The 22500-nt window shown below is 31.9% G+C and overlaps 1 protein-coding gene across 13 annotated transcripts in view; it reads left to right on the top strand.

Annotated features, from left to right (window-relative positions):
• Nucleotides 1-22500, top strand: part of LOC124430808 (glutamate receptor ionotropic, kainate 2) — a 252763-nt gene that overhangs the window by 165023 nt on the left and 65240 nt on the right. For all 13 annotated transcript variants that reach the window (XR_006943847.1, XM_046977882.1, XM_046977880.1 and 10 more), the window contains 2 exons: nt 7707-7891; nt 20822-20979. Coding sequence is in view for 12 of the 13 variants with exons in the window: in XM_046977882.1 (XP_046833838.1) it covers nt 7707-7891; nt 20822-20979 (343 nt within the window). In the remaining variant the exon portion in view is untranslated. The remainder of the gene's footprint in view (nt 1-7706; nt 7892-20821; nt 20980-22500) is intronic.

The raw sequence follows: 22500 nt of genomic DNA, 5'->3' as shown, positions 1-22500 counted from the left end.
GAGATTTCCCACCTGAAATCACGTTGAGATGCTTTCCTTGTATACGTATATATAAAAGGAGAGAAGACTACCTAATATAAATTTCATTTAACAATACCGTTCTTCTTTCCAAGAAGAGCGCAATCGCCTTTAAACTTTAAGTGTATATATATATATATATATATATATAAGATAGAAGGAAGTAAAAAAGAAAAAGGAAAATTGTTAGAAAGCCCATTAGTTTACTCGAGAAACGTATTAGAAAGATTAACACGATGAATGCCACGTGGGCCATGGTTGGTATCCAACGTGTTAAAGAACAATTTGGTCCTCATTGCAAAGGGATTAAAATCTCAGTGTCCTGAGACGTGCCTCTCCATCTTTCTCCTTCTCTCTTTCTCGCTCTATATTCTGGCTGCACAGTTACTTCCTATCTTTCATCTATTCTGACCTACTTCCAGTCTTACAATTCCATCCTACATAAAGATACCTCAGGCAATAGTATTCTCAGCTGCTTTCAATTCTTCCGAAGGAATTAACATAATCCAGCATTTACTGAGTAACTGAATCTACCTTACAGTTCTATCTCTATATCTATCTTTATTTCTCTCTCTCTCTCTCTCTCTCTCTCTTTCTCTCGCTATTTTCCTGTCGTTTACAATAAAATGTATATGTATGGAAACTTTGAAATCGATCGGTACATCGATTTCGAAAAGCCTTTAACGCTTTCATCGATCAGCAATTACGAGCTGTCGAATTGCAGAGAAAATTTGAAATTTATCAGAGCAAACAGAGTGATTTTATGCATGCATGTGAAAACTTCGAAAAGTACTTTTCGTGCGTTCAAGTTATTTATTATCGCCAGAGAGCATTTACCTGTTATCGTTTAATGAGTTTCGACTAGGATGCTCGCTGGCAAAATGTATCCGTGAAATATGACGGCGATGAAGCACGAGTGGCACAGGTGAAAGGGACGCGATAGCACCAGTGCCGTGTTTTATCTGATGAAAGCTCGGTAAATAAATCGACCTGTGAAAATTGTTAATACTTAACGACGTGGCACCGATATAGTCTTCACTCAACATTCTATCCTGTTTTTTTTCTTCTTTTTTTTTGGGTGGGGGGGACACTCGGGAGAAAAAAAAGGATAAAGTGTGTGAAGAAGAAACGACGAAACAAAAAAGGAAGAAGAAGAAGAAGAAGAGAATCAAAAAAATAGAAATAAATCGTAGAGCCATCGATCAACGTGAGCCGAAGCAAGTTACGCGAAAAGATACCAGAGCCCAACTTAAAACTATAATCTGTTCGGAAGACGAGTTTAAAGTAACGTGGATTAAATTAAGATTAAGAACTTTAACGCGATGCTGCCAACTTGAGAATCATCATGATGGAGTGGCATCAATTTTCTGAACGCATTATCCTGATAACTTAATCGAAATTTTTCTCCCGTTTCTGTTTCCTTTTTTCTTTCGTTTTTTATCGAATAAATAAAATGTTTCATTTTATCCATCTAATTGATTATCTTCATGCACGAATAAATATATTCGAGTAGCAATGTTAATTACTTGTTATCATGTTATCTTCGAGATACATTAATTCGTAACAATTTTCATCTCGAAATAATGTCTGCATATTTGTATATAGGCATATGTAGATATAAATTTATATATATATATATATATATATATATATATATATATACATATAAATAATTGTATATATTTTTATTTTTATTCTCGTCGATCGTTAAACGCGAATAAATATACGGATCGTTTCACAAACAATGTAGAGAACGTGCTATCTCGCGACAAATGTAATTTTTAAAGAGCAAACACCGAGAAAGATAGAAATGAGAAAAAGAAAGACGTTCATCGTTGCCATTGTTACTCGTCGAAACTGGTAAAAAAGTAAAAGGCTATGAAAAAGAAAAAGAAAAAAAAAAAGAAGAAAGAACGAAAGAAAAAGGAATAAAAAGGAAGAAGTAAAGGGAGAAGGTGCAACTACCGTGAGATTGGAATGAAATTGACGGCATGAGATTGTAAATACTTTTACCCCGAAGACACGAGACTCTTATCGACGAGATCGAGCTGGAAACAAACGATTCGACCAATCGAAAGCGGTAATCGAGCCTGAAAAAGGGGCCCGTCATTTCGCGTGTTTCTCGTTGTGGTGCTCGAAGTCGAAGCTGTTTCGTCGTTTTTCGACTCGTGCGTGAGAATTCGATTCAAGATCGTTGTCCCATGCTACGAAAAAGACCACACAACCGAAAATGCACGCCCATAAAATGTACTACCCCATTAACAACAGCGTATCGATATCCGATAAACGCCGAATTCTCTAGACTATTTTTATTTTATAGCTTTATCGCTTTTACGATCGTTATACGTCACGAACGTTGATGACTTCATTTAAAAATTATCAAAATCTATGGTTTTTCATGAAACAATAATTTAAGAGTGTGAAAGAAATAAAACAAAAAAAAAAAAATAGAAAAAGAAAGTTGCGACAAGATTAACAAATTGTTTATAACAAATTATTTATAACAAATTCATAATTGTACATACGTATTTATATGTATGTATATCAGTGTTGATTTGAAAAAAAATTGTTTATAAAAATTGTTTATAACAAATTGTTTATAAAAAATTGTTTATAACAAATTATAAACTATATATGCATATATATGTATGTACACGTACCTATATTACTAGGCTTTGAAGTAAAAAAAAAATTATTTAAAAATTGTTTATAACAAATTGTTTACAACAAATTGTTTATAACAAATTATTTATAACAAATTGTTAACTGTACATAGATATACGTATGTACGTGGATTACTTAGTATGAAATTATAAAAAATTGTTTGTAAAAATTGTTTATAACATATTGTTTATAACAAATTGTTTATTAATTATTATACATTATTTAGAAAAAAAATTATCATTTATAACGGTATTTATTTCACGTCTCTACGATTATTAGTTTCGGAGATATCGTAATTTAAATAATAGAAATTCAAAATATTCCACTGACCTATATAATTACTTTTTTGAATGAACACTGACCCAGTGACCTACATAAATTCTTGGAATTTACGATACTATCATAAGTTACTCGACGTAAACTGGTTGTACTATTTACTACGTCTCGTACTCACATCATCTGTTCATTGAAATTTTGAATGAAAATTTTCAAACGCTTATATCTTCGGAACGGAAAGTCGTAGAGACTTGAAAGAACGACCATTTTGAAGAGAAAAATGTCCTCTTTTTATTCATCTACTTGGATATATTCACTATAATAAGATCAATTTTATAAATTCGTGATAAACAGGTATTATGTAGATTATATAGGTACATATTCGTTGAATTTTTTTAAATAGATTTTATTGATAATTAATCATTGTAGATTTTTATACAAATAATAATAAACTTCAAAAAGGAACAAAATTATAATAATATAGAAACATATACGAAGTCATGGTTGAAAAGAAAAGAAGTGTATTACTTTCGAAAAGAAAAGGTAAAAGAGGGAGGGAATTGAGAAAAATAGAAAGAAATAGAAGGATATATCGTAAAGTTTCATCGCAAGAGAAAGAGAGGAAAAGAAGATTTGTCTATAAATTTACATGGAGCGCATTGTACTCGGAGTCTTGTGAGAAATAAGAATTAAGGATGGATATGCACTGACAGGCTAGTGGATAAAGAGTCGAGGGGGAGGTTAAAGTGGAGCCGTGGCAAGGAAGAGATAAAAATCTAAGGATAAAGAAGGCAGCTTAGGTGGCCGAGAATGTACTTACATGTATGTATGTACACATATATATATATATATATATATATATATATATATAATACAAATACACAGCCACAAACATACACTCTCTCTAATCCTGAATAAGGAAGGAGTGTACCAAGAAAGAGAGACTTTCGTGTTTTAAGGGGTGAAGACGAAATATACGATACACGTACACACAAATATATACAAACGTACGTACGTACACACACACACACACACATACACATATATATATATACATACAGAGGAAAATGAAGCTTGGGCCGACAAAGGACATTTCGACCTAAAAACAACGGGCTTTATATTCGTGAGTTTACGTAAAGGAAAATGAATTTTGTTCGTGGTGGAATACAGCTCGTCCTTCACGTGTTCTTTGTAAATCGATCTCTCAATTTTTTACGCGAGCAGCGTCATCATCCTTTTGTAATATTAAACCTTGGAATGAATACCAGAGTCGATAAAGAACCAACTTTAATCTGAATTTAACGTCCGAATGTTTCTTCTCTTTTTTCAGAAAAATTTTTCATTCAAAAAGTGAAACGTTACTTTTATGGAAATAAGTAATATCTGAAGATTTTGGTAATTAACGACATTTAAACGTCATAATAACGTAATAAACTTGTGCAGAAATATGTGGCACAATTTTTTAAAAGAAAACAAAATTACGTTTCTACGTTGTAATCAGACTTATTTAATGAATAATGTTTAATATAATGCAAAAGTTGCAAAATTTGAAACAATAACAAGTAATATCTATGCGTGTTATTTAAAAATTATCTAAATGAATACGTCCATTGTCATAGACAATAGATAATAAATGGAGCGTAAGATTAAGTGTGAATTAATACCAAAATGATCATCGTTAACGGTAAATAGAATTACAATTGGTAGGATAGAATATTGAAGAGAGAGAGACAGAGAGAGAGACAGACAGAGAGAGAGAGAGAGAGAGAGAGAGAGAGAGAGAGAGAGAGAGAGAGAAAGGACCATAAGGTTAGCCTCGGGAAAGCAGCCAGGTACCGTCCAAAGTGGGGCATTGGTCGCCAACTGGCTTTGATACATTACCGAGAGATAAACCTATCTCCTTCCAAAGCCAGGATGATACCGACCAACTGCATGCCATCGCCGGTTACTGTAGCATACTTCGAATATGCATCCAGCTGCCACCGTGTTACAAACCCTCACCCACTTTCCTAATACGTTACGATATCTGATGCAGCCGGTGGTCCTCCGCAATGTGTCCTTTATCGACAAGATTTTATTCGATTATTGATAATATAATACATACATACATGTTCTAACTAAATCGTTCATTGAATATAACTACAAAGATATAATCATTGAAATTAAAAAATAGAGAATATGTTTTGAAGAATAAAAAGAAGAGCTTTTTTTAAATAAAAAAAGAAAAAAAAAAAAAAAAAAGAAAATAGAGAAAGAAAGAAAAATTTGTAAGATAAATTTGTAAAGAAAAATAGGAAAAAGATTGGAAATTCGAAATTTTTTGCTTTAAAATAAAAAGAAAAGTTCTGTCGAATATCTGTGAAAACTAATGCGAATGATTTATATCAACTAACTATGCTCGTAATAAAAAGAAAAAAAAAAAAAAAAAAGAAAATAAGAAAAGAATAGGAATCAAGGAATGAGTATATAATTTACTAGCTCGTTTATCCTTTGCAAATTGTCGTTGTTAAAGTATAAAAGAGGATGATCAGTTGTAGATAGCCACTAACGATAAATGGGAAAGAAATTGAGAAAGATTGTATGTAGTTATTTAAAGAGAGAGAGAGAGAGAGCTAGTTGGTTCACTGACTGCTTAGATACGGCATTGTCGACGATAGTAGTACGGCATTGGCCATGGATGCCGCAGGCTGCTGAAGGAAATTGCATCTGAAATTTCAATATAGCAGTTTGCGCGTTTCATATTTCAACCGCAAAACGGCCGGAGGGTAGGTCGGTATTACTTTGAGGTTGCCGCGTAAGCTGACTTCGTCGAAAAATTATAGAGATTTCGATTCAACTTATCCTATCTTATTATCATTTTCTATTGTTTATATCATTAAATATCGATAATCTTTGCAACATTGTTTACGTCATCTTTCACGTAACCCATGACAAGTCACAAATCAATTTATAATTATATTTTCAAAAATCTTCCCGATTCGTTTCTCCTTTCAAATATTATTTATTATATTATTTTATATCGTTTATATATTATATATTATATATATATATATTTATATTTATATAGTTGTTAATCTCTCGAGAATTGTTTATTCCTTTTCTCGATATTCTTTCTATCAAATTAATTTTCGTTTCTCTAAGATTCGTTTCTCTTTTGACAATTTATTTATTACATTATTTGTTATCGTTTGTAGAACATACGATATTAATATATCGATTGTTCATATCTTCTCTCAACTTTTCTTTACATCGTACAAATTACGAATCGGTGTTTCCTCAATCAATTTTCTAAAAACTCATCCCACTCATTACTCCCTTTTTCATGTCAATCGTTCAATTCCATCGCAATCGATCATCGTTATTTCAATTTCTATTTTTGACTATTTCTATTTTTTCTCTTTTTTTTTTTTTATCTCTTTCATTTTCTTTTCTTCTTTATTTGTTTTTCTTTTTTTTTCATTTCTCAACCGGAGACACACAACCTGCTTCTAACGATGACAAAAGAATCCGATCGTGATTTATCTCGGGATTCATGGATGGCTGTCCAGTAAGCGCAATCGGTGATTCCGAACAATGGACGCAATTGAAAGCTATGGCACTCGGCGACGCGAAGTTTTATCGCAAAGAAAACGACTTTTTTGCGAGTCTCTTTTTCTTCTTGCAATTTGTTAAGTAAGAGAAAGAAAAAGAGAGAGAGAGAGAGAGAGAGAGAGAGAGCGAGAGAGTTAAGACAACATTCGAAGGATGAATGCGGTAAAAGAAAGAAGGACTGCAAAGTTCATTGCGTTTGCTGTTGGAAAATCCTCGAGCATGATGATTTATTCTTCGTCACGGAGAAAAAACAGAAAGCTATAGAGAATAGAGACAGAGAAGGAGAAAGAAAGATTTCTATAGAGATCAATGTGAAACTTATGTACCATAAACGAGGTCGAGCAGCCGTCACGAGATGGTAACGAAAACATTTATTCGCCAAATTAAATCCTGAGCGAATGGAAGTGATTGATCGGAATTTATTCTCAAGAAGAAAAAGATTTCTCTCTCTCTTTCTCTCTCTCTCTCTCTCTCTCTTTCTCTCTCTCTTTCTCTCTCTTTCTCTCTCTTTCTCTCAAACTTTTTAGATGTACAAAAAGTTACGCTTTGTCGTTTATCACGCATCTCAGTGATCGTTTCTAGTTTGACGATCCTTACGAGAGCATCAAGACGTAACTCGGATCATTGAACTTGGAAAAGATTTTATTTCAACGAGCTAACGTGATTAATCGTATGCCGAGAGTAAAGTTTTATAGGGTATTTATGAAATTCTTTATTCTCAATCCTTAAATCTTTAATGGAAGTTTAATTACACTATAAGAGATACAAAAGATAACATTTAAAGTTTTATACCCTAAGGATTCTTTTACTATTTCGTAAGTCTTTTCTTTTTTTTTTTTTTTATTACGAACGTCAACATTTAAAATTTTAATAGAAACTATTACGAAAAAGTAATAACTACTACCGAAGATACGAAAAATGTCATCAAACTGGTTGTAACATTTATTCCAATAATTTTATATAACGTTCCTTCCTATTTTTTTTTCTTTTTTTTTTTTTTTTTTTTATCGCATTTAAAAAAGAAAATAATCATCGACGTAAAATCAAATATACATAATAAAACTAAACGTTAAATTAATCCAACGTATATCCAACGTATCTAATGTAAAAATGACGTAAGTACGATAGATATTACCATCATCGATTTATTATTGCAGTGTGCCATTTGCTGCGGAGTGGCGTAGCTGCAATTTTTGGTCCTCAAAGTGCGCACACCGCTTCCCACGTGCAGAGCATCTGCGACACTATGGAAATACCGCACTTGGAGACACGCTGGGATTACAGACTAAGAAGGCAGAGCTGCCTCGTCAACCTTTATCCTCACCCTACTACCCTTTCGAAGGTACGTAGAAACTTTTCTATAGATAAGGTAACTATTAAAATGGTTTTTCTACATTTGAAATTTCAATTTTCTTATTTCGCAAAAAAAAAAAAAAAAAAAAAAAAAAAGAAAAAAAATAATTTCAATACGATATCTTTTCTCTTTTTTCTTTTCTTTTTCTTTGTTCTTTTTCCTTTTTTCCTTCATCGATTATATTTATCTCTTGTCCTTATTATTTTCATTTTTGCCATCTTTATTTTCTAATTAGATAAGAGAGATCCATTATGTTGAAGTTAATAATAAGAATGAAATATTAACGTCGAATTAAACGAAACGGAAGAGCGTGCCTTGTCGTTTAATCGCAAAGCCCTATTGCAAAGTTTCGACATCTGTTCGTGTACTTCGAACACCTAATTCCTTCGTTCAAGAGTTATCATAAAAGAAGAAGGAGTTTTGAAATTTCTCTCAAAATAAGCAGATACTTCGAGAAGAAAGCAGCTAAAATCTAGCGCTTGCAAGCCCAGGTTCTTGAGCTTCCGAGTTAACGAGACTTTACTCTCTCTCTCTCTCTCTCTTCTTACTTCGTCTTCCTGACATTTCATGAGAAACCTCGTAACTCCTTCTTCAATATTTGCCACTCACGAATACTTGTATTCAAAGACACTATCTTCTCCAATATCTCTTTCTCTCTTTTTCTTTCTCAATATTTGCTATGTAAGAATCCACATTCAAAACACGAAATTCTACCAGGCTAGATATGTCATTTTCACATTCCATTTCCTTTCCTTATTAATTTTCTATTTTTTTTTTTTTTTTTTTTTTTTTTTTTTTAATGGTAAAAAGAAAAAAAAAGAAACAGAAATATTAGCAGCTCTATGATAACCATAAGAAAAGCTTTTATAACCATTAAAACTTAATTAAACGAAATGAAAAATACTCGAATAAAAGAAAAAGGATTCATTTGGTCATAGGTATTTATTCAATTCGAAATAAACTTTGTACTCTTGTTTGTAAAATCTCTACGAATGTCGATTGATAAACAGAGAAAATTACTAACCTAGGGAATCGTGTGAGTGGAGTTTGAAGAGATAGGATCAATGTGCCGGTTTCGCGAGACAAAGAGAAAGCAAATTAAAAGCTTTCGTGCTTCCTCTACAGAGTAAGAATTCCAATTAGAGTGTGGTCCTAGAACACTATATAATCCTATTCGTTGGTCATGGTAGAAAATAACGTGCTCTCTGGAAATCGCGATATTACTGGGTTTAACAAATTCTCTAAATAATTTGCCACCTTTTGTGGCGAATATTCCCGCTGTAGTAAACGTTTCTCGCATGCTAACGTGCGTGTTTGAACTTTTCGACATTTTTCAAATTTATAACATTTATTCATTTCTTCTCTCAGGTCGAAAATCGTCGGTATATAACAATTTAGACTTTATCTTATCGAAAAATATCTTATCTCTAGTGATATAGAATTCAACGAACCGATGCCCTTTATATCAAGCTATTTGGGGATCAAAGGGTTGAAGAAGCTCGAGAAGTTTTAAAGACGATGTGCTTCAATTTCATTTGCTTTCCAATCTCGAAAAGAAGGAAGCAGGAACTTCTTAACCTAAAATTTCTTGTAAAACTAGTAAGACGGAAATTGATGGTTTGCTATGACGCTCTGCCCATCCTTGCATTCCTTTGCTAGAAATTTCTTCTCTATCTAGAGATCTTTCTCTCTCTCTCTCTCTTCTTTTTTTTTTTTTAGAGAGGCATGCCATTTACTGGAAAGGAAATATAAAATTCAGTAGGAAGAGGAAGAGAGAGAAAGAGACTAGCTCTCATCTTTTTCCTTCTTATGCGTCGTAATCACCAAGAAAATCTCTCTCTCTCTCTCTCTCTCTCTCTCTCTCTCTCTCTTTCTCTGTCTGTCTGTCTCTCCTGAATCGATTTTCTCAAAAGACCAACAACTCTCATTCGCCACTAAAATATTTCGATTGGTGGTTACATTTCACTCGAAGACTGACTAAAGGTTCAAAGGGTATCCTTAGTCCAGCTTATATCCGAGCGAAAGGAAAAGCAAAAAAGCTATCTTCTCTTTATCCATTACTATCAACCATCAAATTCTACTTGAGTTATCTTTGATACTTTTTATGTACTTCGGAAATGCCAATTTGCGATGTCATAGGTAAAGTACTTATAATTTAGCATTTTCTTTTTCTTTCTTTCTTTTTTTTTTTTTATATTCTTTTTAAATTTTCTTCGTCAAAAAAAAAGAAAAAAAAAAGAGTAATCGCATAAATATCATTTAAAATATCATTTTTATATTTTCGAACAAAAGGATTACAAATATTAACAATAATAATGAGTTTTATCATTTATAATAGGATAAAATTGTTTAACGTATTTCATTTTATCTCATCTACTCTTTTTTTAATCCACGACGAGAGAATGAACTTTCTTATCGAGGATTTAAGGGCCAAATTTCATTTCTAATGTGTACGACTTATAATTGTTAACGAACATTATTCAAGAGCAATATGAGTCATGAATTCTTCTTAGATTTATTATTAGTTCATTGATGTCCTCGTAATAATGGCAATATGGCTTCCTGTACAGCCCTTCACTGGGCAGGCAATCAATTTCATCTTCCTCGATGAGCCATCGAAGGTTAGTACTTACATCTTGTGAAAACTTTTCATCGAGTGCCCTTTGTAACGTGAGTGCTTATAATGTCGTAATATACCTTGATGTCAAACAGACTTGTTGTCCTGAACGACAACAGGTACGACAGTAGATCGTTGATAACTAACTCTCTTTACACGATCTAATTTTGTAATAGATAAACTTGACAATGTTCCGATATCGTTTTTGATTCATTCCATTAAAATGACTTGTTAAATATCATTTTAAAGGATAAATCTATATGACTGATAAATTTAAGGCTAATAAAAATTTCGTTAAAATTAATTTTTTATTATTAAATTTAATCATTAATACGTTAACATATCATCCGTCATTACAAAAATTCTTTGTCAATTATGCGATTCAATGTGTATGAGTGTGTGTGTGTGTGTGTGTGTGTTTGTATGTATGTTTTATAATAAATAAAATTTACTTATACATATATTGCACAAAGTGATATAATGTTCTTGTATAACATGTTCACTATAAACTTCTGTTATATTGAAAAAAGTTATGTAAGATATTAAATCATGTAATTACTCTCGTTCGCGAAATTATTAATATACATTGGATAAATACGAGAGAGCATGTTGAAATTTCACATAGATACTGTTACATATATTTTGCTTTATATACTTTCTTTCTCTTTCTCTCACTCGTTATGGTATGCAGAATATCTGGCTTCTCCATTTTTCGATACTAAAGTTATATTCGTTTCCGCATATTTCCAAGAATAATGTCTGGCCTATCAAAGTTGCGAAAAAGTTGAACCGAAGCAGCGGGCATAGTTCGGTGTAAGTTACATTATACAAATCTCAATTTTACGTAAACCCTTTCGTAAAAGTTTTTAATAAAGTTTCCTTCGAAGTCTTAAAAAAAAAAAAAAAAAAAAAAAGAAGAAAAACAGAAAAAAAACCAGAAAAAAAACAAAAAATCGGACGATAGATAATTAATTGTCAAAAAACAAAAGAATATATATATATTCTAATGAGATTCATTTCTGTTGGAATAATCAAATAATATGTATTCGGTACAATGATTAATTAATCAAGATAGAAGCCTTTCATTCATACTCCCGTTCGATCGTATACGATTACGATCAAAGTTGAAAGGTTTCTATGAATTTCTAATTACGGTATTTGTTTCGTTGTAACGTAATACAAATTAAAAAAATGAATTCAAATGAATTCTTATAATTATACTTGTCGATTGAAATATATGACATTAATAATACGAGGTATGTATTATTTAAAAAAAAAAAAAGAAAAAAGGCAAATCAGTTTAAGAAATAATCAATATAAATTTCTTCGATATAGATATCATCATTGTAGCATAAATTAATAACGATTATCAATGTAATCAGGGAATATATATGTATAATATTAATAACGTTTTAACCGACAAACGTTATACATATTTATAAGCTCTATACATAATATTTCCAATAGATAACGTCACGTTCATAAATGATCTATCTTTTTTCCTCTTTACTCTCAAATGAAAATTGTTTCATTAGCAACTTTCATATCTTCATTCTCTTTTATATATTATCATTAGTAACAATCGAGTCCGTAAGATTACCAAATCACGATAGGTCGATATGTTGCTCTAATGAAGCGCGAAAGCTGTAATTGCAGGCACAATGGGAATGATTTAACGATGTTTCTTCCCTAGAGCGATAATGGAACAGAGACTCCCCCACGGGATATAAGGTAGGAGGTTGCGTTGTGATCGCTTGAATCAGCCAATGGTACTAGTAGCATTGGAATTACCGTTAACGCTAGAATTCGATTTGTAGCGTTTCCTAGTCGAGCCTTTGCTCGTTACGCTTCCACACCCCTAACCTAACCCTCTTTCCGAGTTCTCTCTCGCCTCTTCTCAACGATGACTCAACTACCAACTCGTAACTTGTAGTCTCTTACACGAATAAGTACTTGATCTTGTTCGTGTAAGCCCTGAGAACCGATCTACCCTCTTTTAAAGTCCTCTTTTACCCCCCTCTTTCTTTCTCTCTCTCTCTCTCTCTCTCTCTCTCTCTCTTTCTCTTTGGTTTCCTTGAAAAGCTTCCTCTCACCTTAGAGAAAGCAAGAAAACAATACACGTTTCGTTCTATGAGTTCTCGTTTATTTTCGAGAGTAGTTACTAATCAACGCCATTCAAGGTACACGGCTAGTATAGTCCTCTTCTATCTTTCCTCTTTTCTCCTCTTTCCTCCTCTTCTCCACTTTTCCCAACGGATTCGTATATCTTCGGGTCTCACGATTGAAAGCCGATTGCATCGAAGCTACGTGAATGTTTGTGGATTAGCTATTTACTTCCGTAACTACACATGTTTTATATATATATATATATATATTTCTCTCTTTCTGTCTTTTTTTCTCTCTCCCTCCCTCTTTCCTCTGATTCGTACCTTTCCATTCATTCGTCCTCTTAGAACAATCGTTAATAATCGGAGCTTGTAAAATAGTAATATCTTTTCTCTATCCCTTTTCTATTTTAGAATTCTATCGAAATCTTTCCCATTTCATTGATCTATTTTCTTTTTATTTTTTTCTTTTTTATTTTTCCATGCTTTCGAAATACGAATTTAATAATTACGATCCTTTTTGCCCTTATTATCGTGTTCTAACGATTACGTGAAAAGAAACGTGAGATTTGGACCGATCTGATGTTCAACTAATTTCTCGATACTTACGTGTTCTTTCGAACTTTGAAAATCCATTTAACAGCATTACTCATCGATCTTATTCGATTCGTTCCTTATTGGTCGTGGATAAGTTAAAAGTCGTTTCTTCAAATGCATTAGAAAGAAAGAAAAATGATATGATATTAATTTTATTCTCGATATAATTCATCCTTCGTGTCTAATGCACTAGCAAATAATGCATTTTCATGCTACAGACTTTGAGTGCCTTTTCTCTGTACTCGCTTCCATTCTCTCTTTTTACTTCCCTTTTATAGATGTCACTGACGACATTAAAGTTATGACTAAAAGCCGTGAAACGTTGATGGGAACGTACACGAAACGTCGTTTCTTTCGTATTGAATCAAATTTTGGAATTATGACTGAAATAAAGAATTCTTTATTGACCATGAAGATCGTGAATACTGTTGTGATAAAAAGAATACTGTGATATACGTATGTATAAATATTCATAAAATTTAATTTTATTAATTATTAACAATATTACTTGTATATTAATTATATTATTATATATTTATTAATAATAATTAATTTTAAAAAATTGATTAACGCCATTATTAATATATAATAATTGTTTTTTCTTTCTTCGATTCTCGTAATATATATTAATAACAATTCAATTGAAATGAATTCAATTATATTGAAAATATTCAATTCTATTGAATTGAATATTTCATAGAAATAAAGCTTCTTAATGGAAAGCAAAAGAAGATCTTTAATAAAGATTTTAAATAACATAAAGCAATTGAAATAACCTTCATATAAAGATATAAATAAAGAAACGAAGAAAAAAGAAAATAAAGAAAAGGAAATGAAGGAACGTAGAAATCAAATACTTGGAGCCATAGGTAAAAGAAACAAATAATAGTATAAGAACGAAGAGGCTTCGATCCGTAAGCTGGTTTTCTCTCGACAAGTAAACAAAGCATCATTTGAGATGAAAATGTAAAACGTCATATCTCGCAGATGTACGTATATATTTATATATATATATGTATATATATGTATATGTATGTATATAGACATTGTAATGTACAAGGTAGATTCACGAATTCTTAGCGCATACGCATATGTAGATAATATATATATATATATATATATATGTGAACATGTATATATATATAAGTGCAAGTGCATAATAATGCATTCTACGGTTATGCTAGATTTATATAACTTATATATATATATATATATATATATATATATATATATATATATATGAAATGTAACAAATGCAGAATACGTGCCAGAAAAACGAACGCCCTCGAGGTCACTTAGGAACAAGACCGGGCTCGTTTTTTATCTCTTGCTCGGGGCTGCTTGCTAAAAAAGAAAAAGAATGAAAGATAGATAGAGAGAGAGAGAGAGAAAGAGAGATAGCTATTATCACGGAAAGAATGTTAAAGGGGACCGTGACGACAAAAGCCGACAGTTTTCCACGTCACCGTAGATATTTTTCTTTTTTCGGACTAATTCTCTTTCTTTACTTTTCTTTATGGTAAAAAAAAAAAATAAAAAAAGAAAAGAAAAAAAAAAAAGAAAAAAATGCCTAACGGTAAGCAAACAGGTATTTTATTATTACAATACAGATTTAAAATCTTAAAAAGTAAATCGACAGTAATCTTCGTGATTTCTCTTGCCACGCACGAACAGTTCCTCAAAAAGTCCTTTGTGGTCGACGGTCTCGTCCTCACTAATGGTAATACTCTCTCCCCACTCTTCAGACAATGACTCCTCTTTGTTGACGGTCTCTGTTTTGAAGACATCACAAAAACGTAAATAGTAAGAGCGTGTAGAGGTCGAGTCATATCAATTTACAGAAGGAACTCGTCATTTAACGTTGTAGTTTCATTCGATTAACATGCTCTCCGCATATCTCCGCAATAGATTTTTATCGAGATACGCAATTAAAAGAAATATTTTATATAACAATTATAAGAAATATTTGTGCATATTTTTATATGATATAGAATATTGTATAACAATTTATGAGAGTTATTATTTAAGAAAATACAACGAATAAGTAAGTACCTACATAATACCTGTTTATCACGAATTTATAAAATTGATCTTATTATAGTGAATATATCCAAGTAGATGAATAAAAAGAGGACATTTTTCTCTTTAAAATGGTCGTTCTTTCAAGTCTCTACGACTTTCCGTTCCGAAGATATAAGCGTTTGAAAATTTTCATTCAAAATTTCAATGAACAGATGATGTGAGTACGAGGCGTAGTAAATAGTACAACCGGTTTACGTCGAGTAACTTATGATAGTATCGTAAATTCCAAGAATGTATGTAAGTCACTAGGTCAGTGTCCATTCAAAAAAGTAATTATATAGGTCAGTGGAATATTTTGAATTTCTATTATTTAAATTACGATATCTCCGAAGCTAATAATCGTAGAGACGTGAAATAAATACCGTTATAAATGATAATTTTTTTGCTAAATAATGTATAATAATTAATAAACAATTTGTTATAAACAATATGTTATAAATAATTTTTATAAACAATTTTTTATAATTTCATACTAAGTAATCCACGTACATACATATATCTATCTACAGTTAACAATTTGTTATAAATAATTTGTTATAAACAATTTGTTGTAAACAATTTGTTATAAACAATTTTTAAATAATTTCTTTTTTTTTACTTCAAAACCTAGTAATATACGTACGTGTACATACATATATATGCATATACAGTTTATAATTTGTTATAAACAATTTTTTGTAAACAATTTGTTATAAACAATTTTTATAAAAAAAAAATTTTTTCTTTTTTTTAACACTAAGCAATATACTTACACATAGTCATGTACAGTTAATAATTTGTTATAAAAAATTTTTATAAACAATTTTTTTAATTCAACATCAATTAATATACTTACGCTTACGTGCATGCGTACTTAAGAATTTGTTCTAAACAATTTTTATAAACAATATCTTATGATCTGAAACAACATAATTCACTTATTTACATACACGTATATGCATTAAAAAATTTAATTAATTTATACCCATATATAGGAGTGTATAATATATATTACTATATATCACTCCTAGCAAAATAATGTTTTGTGCGATTTCGAGATATCGATTTCAGTTGGAATTCAAAGTAATATGCTTGAAGTTTAGATGAAGAAGAATAGACATATACGTGATGATGCTGTGTATGTGTGTGTGTGTGTGTGACGAGAACTCTCTCTTTTTCGTAGCATCCTTGTGACGTCACATAGTGTGAAATTTTTATTCCAAAAAATTATATAGATCACTCCGTGTTCTTTTCAGGAATAAATTTATGCCAACGTACATGTTTCAACAAATTGATCTCTGAACGAAACGAAAGATTTTTTTTGCATAGAAAAGAAGAAAAAAAAAAAAGAAAAAAAAGGGGGGCAAAATAAATTTCATAATTTATATGCACAGATCCAGATAATTTTGTAATAACATATATATTCTGATTATAGACAATAATATCTCTTTAACTAATAATTTTTCTAACAATCATTTAATAGATTAATTAAGAAAAGTAAAAGCGACAAATTTCGTTGGAAATGTTCTTTCATATAGCATACATAAAACTGAACATCATTTATTATTATATTAGATGGTGAACATTATTCAAGTCACCATTATTATCACGTTCTTACTTGATTTACGATCTCTCATCTTTTACATTCTGTATTACGTTCCCACATACACACACACACACACACACATAAATTCACGCACATACACACATAAGCACATATTATGGTTATTAAACCGTTATAAATTTACGAAGTGATAACGAAGAAGAAGAAAATCTAGTAAATTCTTCATGCTTATTCCGTCATCTTCCAAGTAGTCGAAGTTATCAGGCATATCTCAATGTACGTTATAACATCCCCCGTGTTACATACTTTTCGACCTAATACTTGTAAAGGTATACGTCTAGCAGAACTAGACACTATAACGTACTCAGTCTTGCGAACGTGCCTGCAATGATAAGTTAGATGCTCGATAGAGGGATGATAAATTTCTTTTACGATCCAGACTTGAATATCGTTCGTTTTTACGTTGAAGGGAGAATAGAGAAAGAAATGAAGTGTAAGAGAGATAGATAGATAGAGAGAAAAAGAGAGAGAGAGAGAGAGAGAGAGAGAGAGAGAGAGAAAGAGAGAAAGAGAAGGATAGAAAGAACGAAAGAAAGAATGGTGATATTAGAACAATATTGTAAGGTAAGTGCAGAATAAGCGCAAAATAAGATGTTAGAACAACGTTGTTAGAATCGAAAGAAAGACTTCACGATAGTGAATGGAAGAGAGAACGGAAATATTTCCTGTAGTTTCTGAAATATTTCTAACACGAAGGAAGACCAACACGCCGCCGCCATCATACAGCGGCCACTTATAAGCCGAAACCATTGTGCTCGTTGAGAATACATAATGTTTTTGGCTTCCGCACATTCGCATCTCCGAACTTCTACTTCCTCCTTTTCCTTCCCTACTATCCCTCTTTCCCTCTCTTTGTCTCTCTCTCTCTCTCTCTCTCTCTTTTATAAATTGCTATCCGATCGCTCTGTACCTGTGCCACTACGAGACTCGTTTCCAGGCGATAACGCGATACGAAATTGAGACAAGGTGTAAAGGGGTTAAGGGATGGATAGTGGGAAAGAGAGAAAGAGAGAGAGAGAGAGAGAGAGAGAAAGAGAGGCAAATTCGAAATTTGAAATTCGGTGCTCGCGTAAAACGGCCTTCGTTCGTGACGCATAGTAATAACGGGTTGATAGAAATTTTGAATATGAATGGAATCTGTGATCTACGAAGCTTGTTATCATTTAAATAGTGAATATATGGTGACATTGTTTCTTTTATGTATGTATAATATATTCATTTTGTTTAAATTGCATTTTATATGCTTCACGATCAAATGAAACGAACGCGTTCGAGAATAAAAGTTAATCTCATTTATATAATTTGCGTATAATATTATTGAAACAAACGAAGAAAAAACAAAAAATAAAAAACAAAAAAAGGAAAAAAAAACAAAAAGAAAAAAGAAAAGAAAAGAAAAAGAAAGAAATAAAAAATAATCGTTATAAGCGTATTGAAAATGCGCAATATGAAATAAAATGCGTAATATTGTATCGCATATGAATATAAATATTTTTCTATGTAAATGTTGAATTGTATAAACGTAATTGTGATTTAATGGAAATTTGTGTGTGAAACAAGTGTCGATAAGTATTTGTTTTTAATTTTTTTTTTCTTTTTTTTTCTTTTTTTTTTTTTAATTCTTTTTTTACTTCTACGTCTCTATCTTCAACCCGTGCGTATTTCATAAACTTATTCCCGATCGCAATGCTCTACTACGATTTATTTTACTTCACCTGTTTCTTTTCTTCTCTCTCTCTCTCTCTCTCTCTCTCTCTCTCTCTCTCTTCTTTTTCTTTTTTTTCTTTTTTTCTCTTTGGTTCAAATTCTTTTTTACTTTTTCTACGGTCAGTGCGCAAATCCATGTGAGATTCGGTGGTAGCCGGCAGGCCTGTTACCGGAATACATACATTTGCATACGTTTCGAAGGGTCACACGAACTCATTTGTCATTCGGTATCGCGACGATGTAACTACGGTTACGATTTACCCAGAGCCATCCTGCCATATAAGCGTTATTCTTTCTCACTTTCTCTTTCTCCCTTTTCTTTCTCTTTCTCCCTTTTCTTTCTCTTTGTCCCTTTTCTTTCTCTTTCTCCCTTTTCTTCGTTTGGTATCTTTCTTTATTGGTCTTTTCACCGAGCATGGATAAAACGAAATGGCACGGAAACCGAAACCGAAGCGATTATTCGTACGATAAGAGGATCTCGTGTTAACTTCGCTAATTTAAAAGCTCTAGCAATTTTCAAATTCTCGATTCTCACGTTCTTTTCGTACGTGCAATGTGCAATGTGCATTGAAAAGAAATGAATGAAAAAATTTTTTCAATCCCCATTAAATTATCTAAGAAATTATCAATGTCCTTTTCTTCCGTTTCTTTTCCTTTTTCTTTCTTTCTTCTTTTCTTTTTCCTTTTCTTTTTTTTTTCTCTCTTTTCCCTGGTCAAAAATGTAATTGCAAATAAAACTTCCTGACGAATTTGTTGAGGTATAAAATTAAAAAGTTTATACACATAATAGAAATAAGAAGTACGTGTATTTTTAACTCGTAGAATTCAATATATTTAATTAAAAGTTCAATTTGGTTTATGAATCGAAAACAACGAGCAGTGGTAAACAATGTTTATTCTAACGAATAAAATGACCTTTTTATGAAAGAAGTCTTATTTAAACTTCCAAACAAGTTAACAAACAAACAAACAAATAAATAAATATAAACTATTTGTAGAAGGAGAGAGAGAGAGAGAGAGAGAGAGAGAGAGAGAGAGGGTGAAAGAGAACAAGTTGGACAAGTTAAACAACTTTCAATAAGAACTTATCCCCTTCGTCGATCGACAGGGTTCACCATCGAGTTTTTTGCAAATTTTTCTCCGTCCTTTCTGAGGAACTTGGTCGATCCTTATATTCTTGAAAAAGCGACAAAATGGAACACGTTGAGACGGCATTGCGGGTACGGTAATACGGAGGAAACTCGAGGAAAAGGGTATAACCTTCGAAGAGAGGAATGAAAGGGCTTGAGGAAAGGAGGGAAGAGGGGGGGGGGGGCAAGGGGATGGTGAATGCACGAAGGTGCTTGCCCGACGAAGGGTAGGTACTGCAAAAGTTACTCGCTGGAAAATATACAGCCTGCGCGCTTTCAGGAAGTTCGGATTATCGGAAAAGCGGCTTGGAAATACGAGTTAGTGCGAAGGCGTATCCTTCTACGGCCACGAACTTCTCTCTCTCTCTCTCTCTCTCTCTCTCTCTCTCTATCTATCTATCTATCTTTCTCTTTTTACTCGTATCGATTGCAGGAGCAAGAAACGAGAACGTTTCGTTTCTCGAATTAAGTCGTCAATTCGAGTGGCGTGGCCAGTTAAAAGGTTCCTATTATATTCTTAAAATCTTGCCTGGCGCTTATCGAAACGTTCTAAGAATACAATACCGAGAAACTTAAGACTTTTATTGTTTCTTATGAATTCTCTTTCCCAAATGGATGTGATAGAGATCGGTTACTTTACTTACATAATTGAAATAAATCAATCTGTTGAAAGAGAAGAAAAAGAAAAGAGAAAAAAGGAAAGAAAAAAAAATAGAAAAAAAAAAAAAAAAAGAAATTGGAAATAATCGCTAACCATTGATTTTGTTTTCCTTTTTTTCCTTTGTTTTTGTTTATATTTTTTTTCTTTTTTTTTTTTTTCTTTTTTTTTCGTTTTCTTTTTTTTTTCTTTTTTTTTTTTAGATCGATATTAAGAATACATTAAATGTTTTCTATCGGATGTTACAATTAACATTCGTTTGCTATTTATTTATTTACTTCTTTTTCATTGTAATACTTCCTATAAAGAATGTTAAAATTAGCTACAATTTCTTTTTCTTTTTTTTTTCCTTTTTCTATATCGATCGATCATTCGATACGATCACTCCAATCGTTTTTCTTTTTTTTTTGATGTTTCAGGCGTACGTTGACCTTGTGAAGGCATGGGGTTGGAAAAGCTTTACCATCATATACGAGAATAACGAAGGACTGGTACGATTGCAGGAGCTTTTAAAAGCTCACGGTCCAAGTGAATTTCCCATTACCGTTAGACAACTTAGTGAAGGCTCGGAATATCGGTGAGTTTTACGTATTTCTAAGCCTTCACGTAGCATTATAGTCCTTCCACCTCACTTTATCTTCACCGTCCATTCACTTTTCTCTATAGAAAAGGACGAAGAGCACGTACATACCATTGATCGATTGATCCATTCTTGCTTTTTTGTCTTTCGATCGATCGTCGAACTTTTTTACAGGAGGAAAGAAAAATAAAAACATCATTGATGTTTTAAATCACTTATCTTGTTTCTTTTATATTTTCTTTTCTTTTTTTTCTTATTTTTTTTTTTTTTCTTTTCACGTAAACGTACGAATTTTCTATTTTTTTTTTTTTTTTTTTTTTTTTTTCAATAAGATACGCAAAAGAAATATACATTTTTTATTATCGTCGTTAACAATTCGATTTCGAAAGCATTAAGAGTGAAATTCGAAATGTAAATATTTTAATACTTCGAACGTTGTAATCCATTATAATATTATATTTTATGAAATGTTTACTTGCAAAGATATAAAATAAAAAATAAAAGAAAAAGGGATATTTCTCTCTCTCTCTCTCTCTCTCTCTCTCTCTTTCTCTCTTTTTTTTCTCGTAAGCATTATTATGCGAATTTGAAGTCCTTACAGGTATGAACACACAGATACCAATGATTTTCGGTTTTCCAATTTGAAAATGGATATTCTTGAAAGTGATCAGGCGATTCGTCAAAGCTACGATTCCCATTTCATTAACCCCTCCCCACGTATATTCATCAAATGAGGTATAGATCGCATTTCGTAGATCGAATATATTCGTATGACACGAGAAACGAGAATTTCAAATTTCTATTTTCCTGCGATCTGTTACTTATCATTTTGAAAAACAAAGTGGTAGTTCACTCGTTTTTCTTTTTTTCTACCACCCACCCTAACCCCTCGCGGCCCTCTCCCTTTTCCCCCGAGGCTAAATCGTTTTACATTCGGATTTTGGACTTTTATGCATATGCAATCTTTTTTTTTTTTCTTTCTTTTCTTTTTTTTTTCCAATTCACGTTTCACGGTGAAACAATGTAATCCGTATTGTGTGAACGTATTCGAAATCGAACACAGCGAGGAGTAGAAAATTGTGCATTGAAAATTTTGTGCAAATCGAAATATTAAGATAAAAGTTTGCCGACATGAAAAATTTTCTAAAATATATATTACACATTTATAAACATTATTAAAAGTATATTTAGAAAAGGATATATCGTTTTATTAAGGTCAACGTATATTTATCGATTCTTTTCTATCGTTTTCTATTTCTCTCATTGCCGGATGTAATTTCAAGACAGGCAGGAAGTTGAACGTCGATCAAATTAACGGAAAAGCAAACATCTGATGGGAAACGCGATCGATATTGGCTGATATGTGGTACGAACGTACCGTAACAAATTGAACGTCTGACTCAACGCCTTGTCCACAATGATCTTACATGAACATCGTAATCGTTATTATATTGATTCGATCGGATTACACATTGACCGAATTATCGTGTTACGTTTGATTCGATAAAATTTCAAAAG

Source organism: Vespa crabro, chromosome 19 (assembly GCF_910589235.1).
Source record: "Vespa crabro chromosome 19, iyVesCrab1.2, whole genome shotgun sequence".
In the NCBI taxonomy this organism is placed as follows: domain Eukaryota; kingdom Metazoa; phylum Arthropoda; class Insecta; order Hymenoptera; family Vespidae; genus Vespa; species Vespa crabro.
Note: the sequence above shows the minus strand (reverse complement) of the source record. Positions and strands in the feature narration are given on the sequence as shown.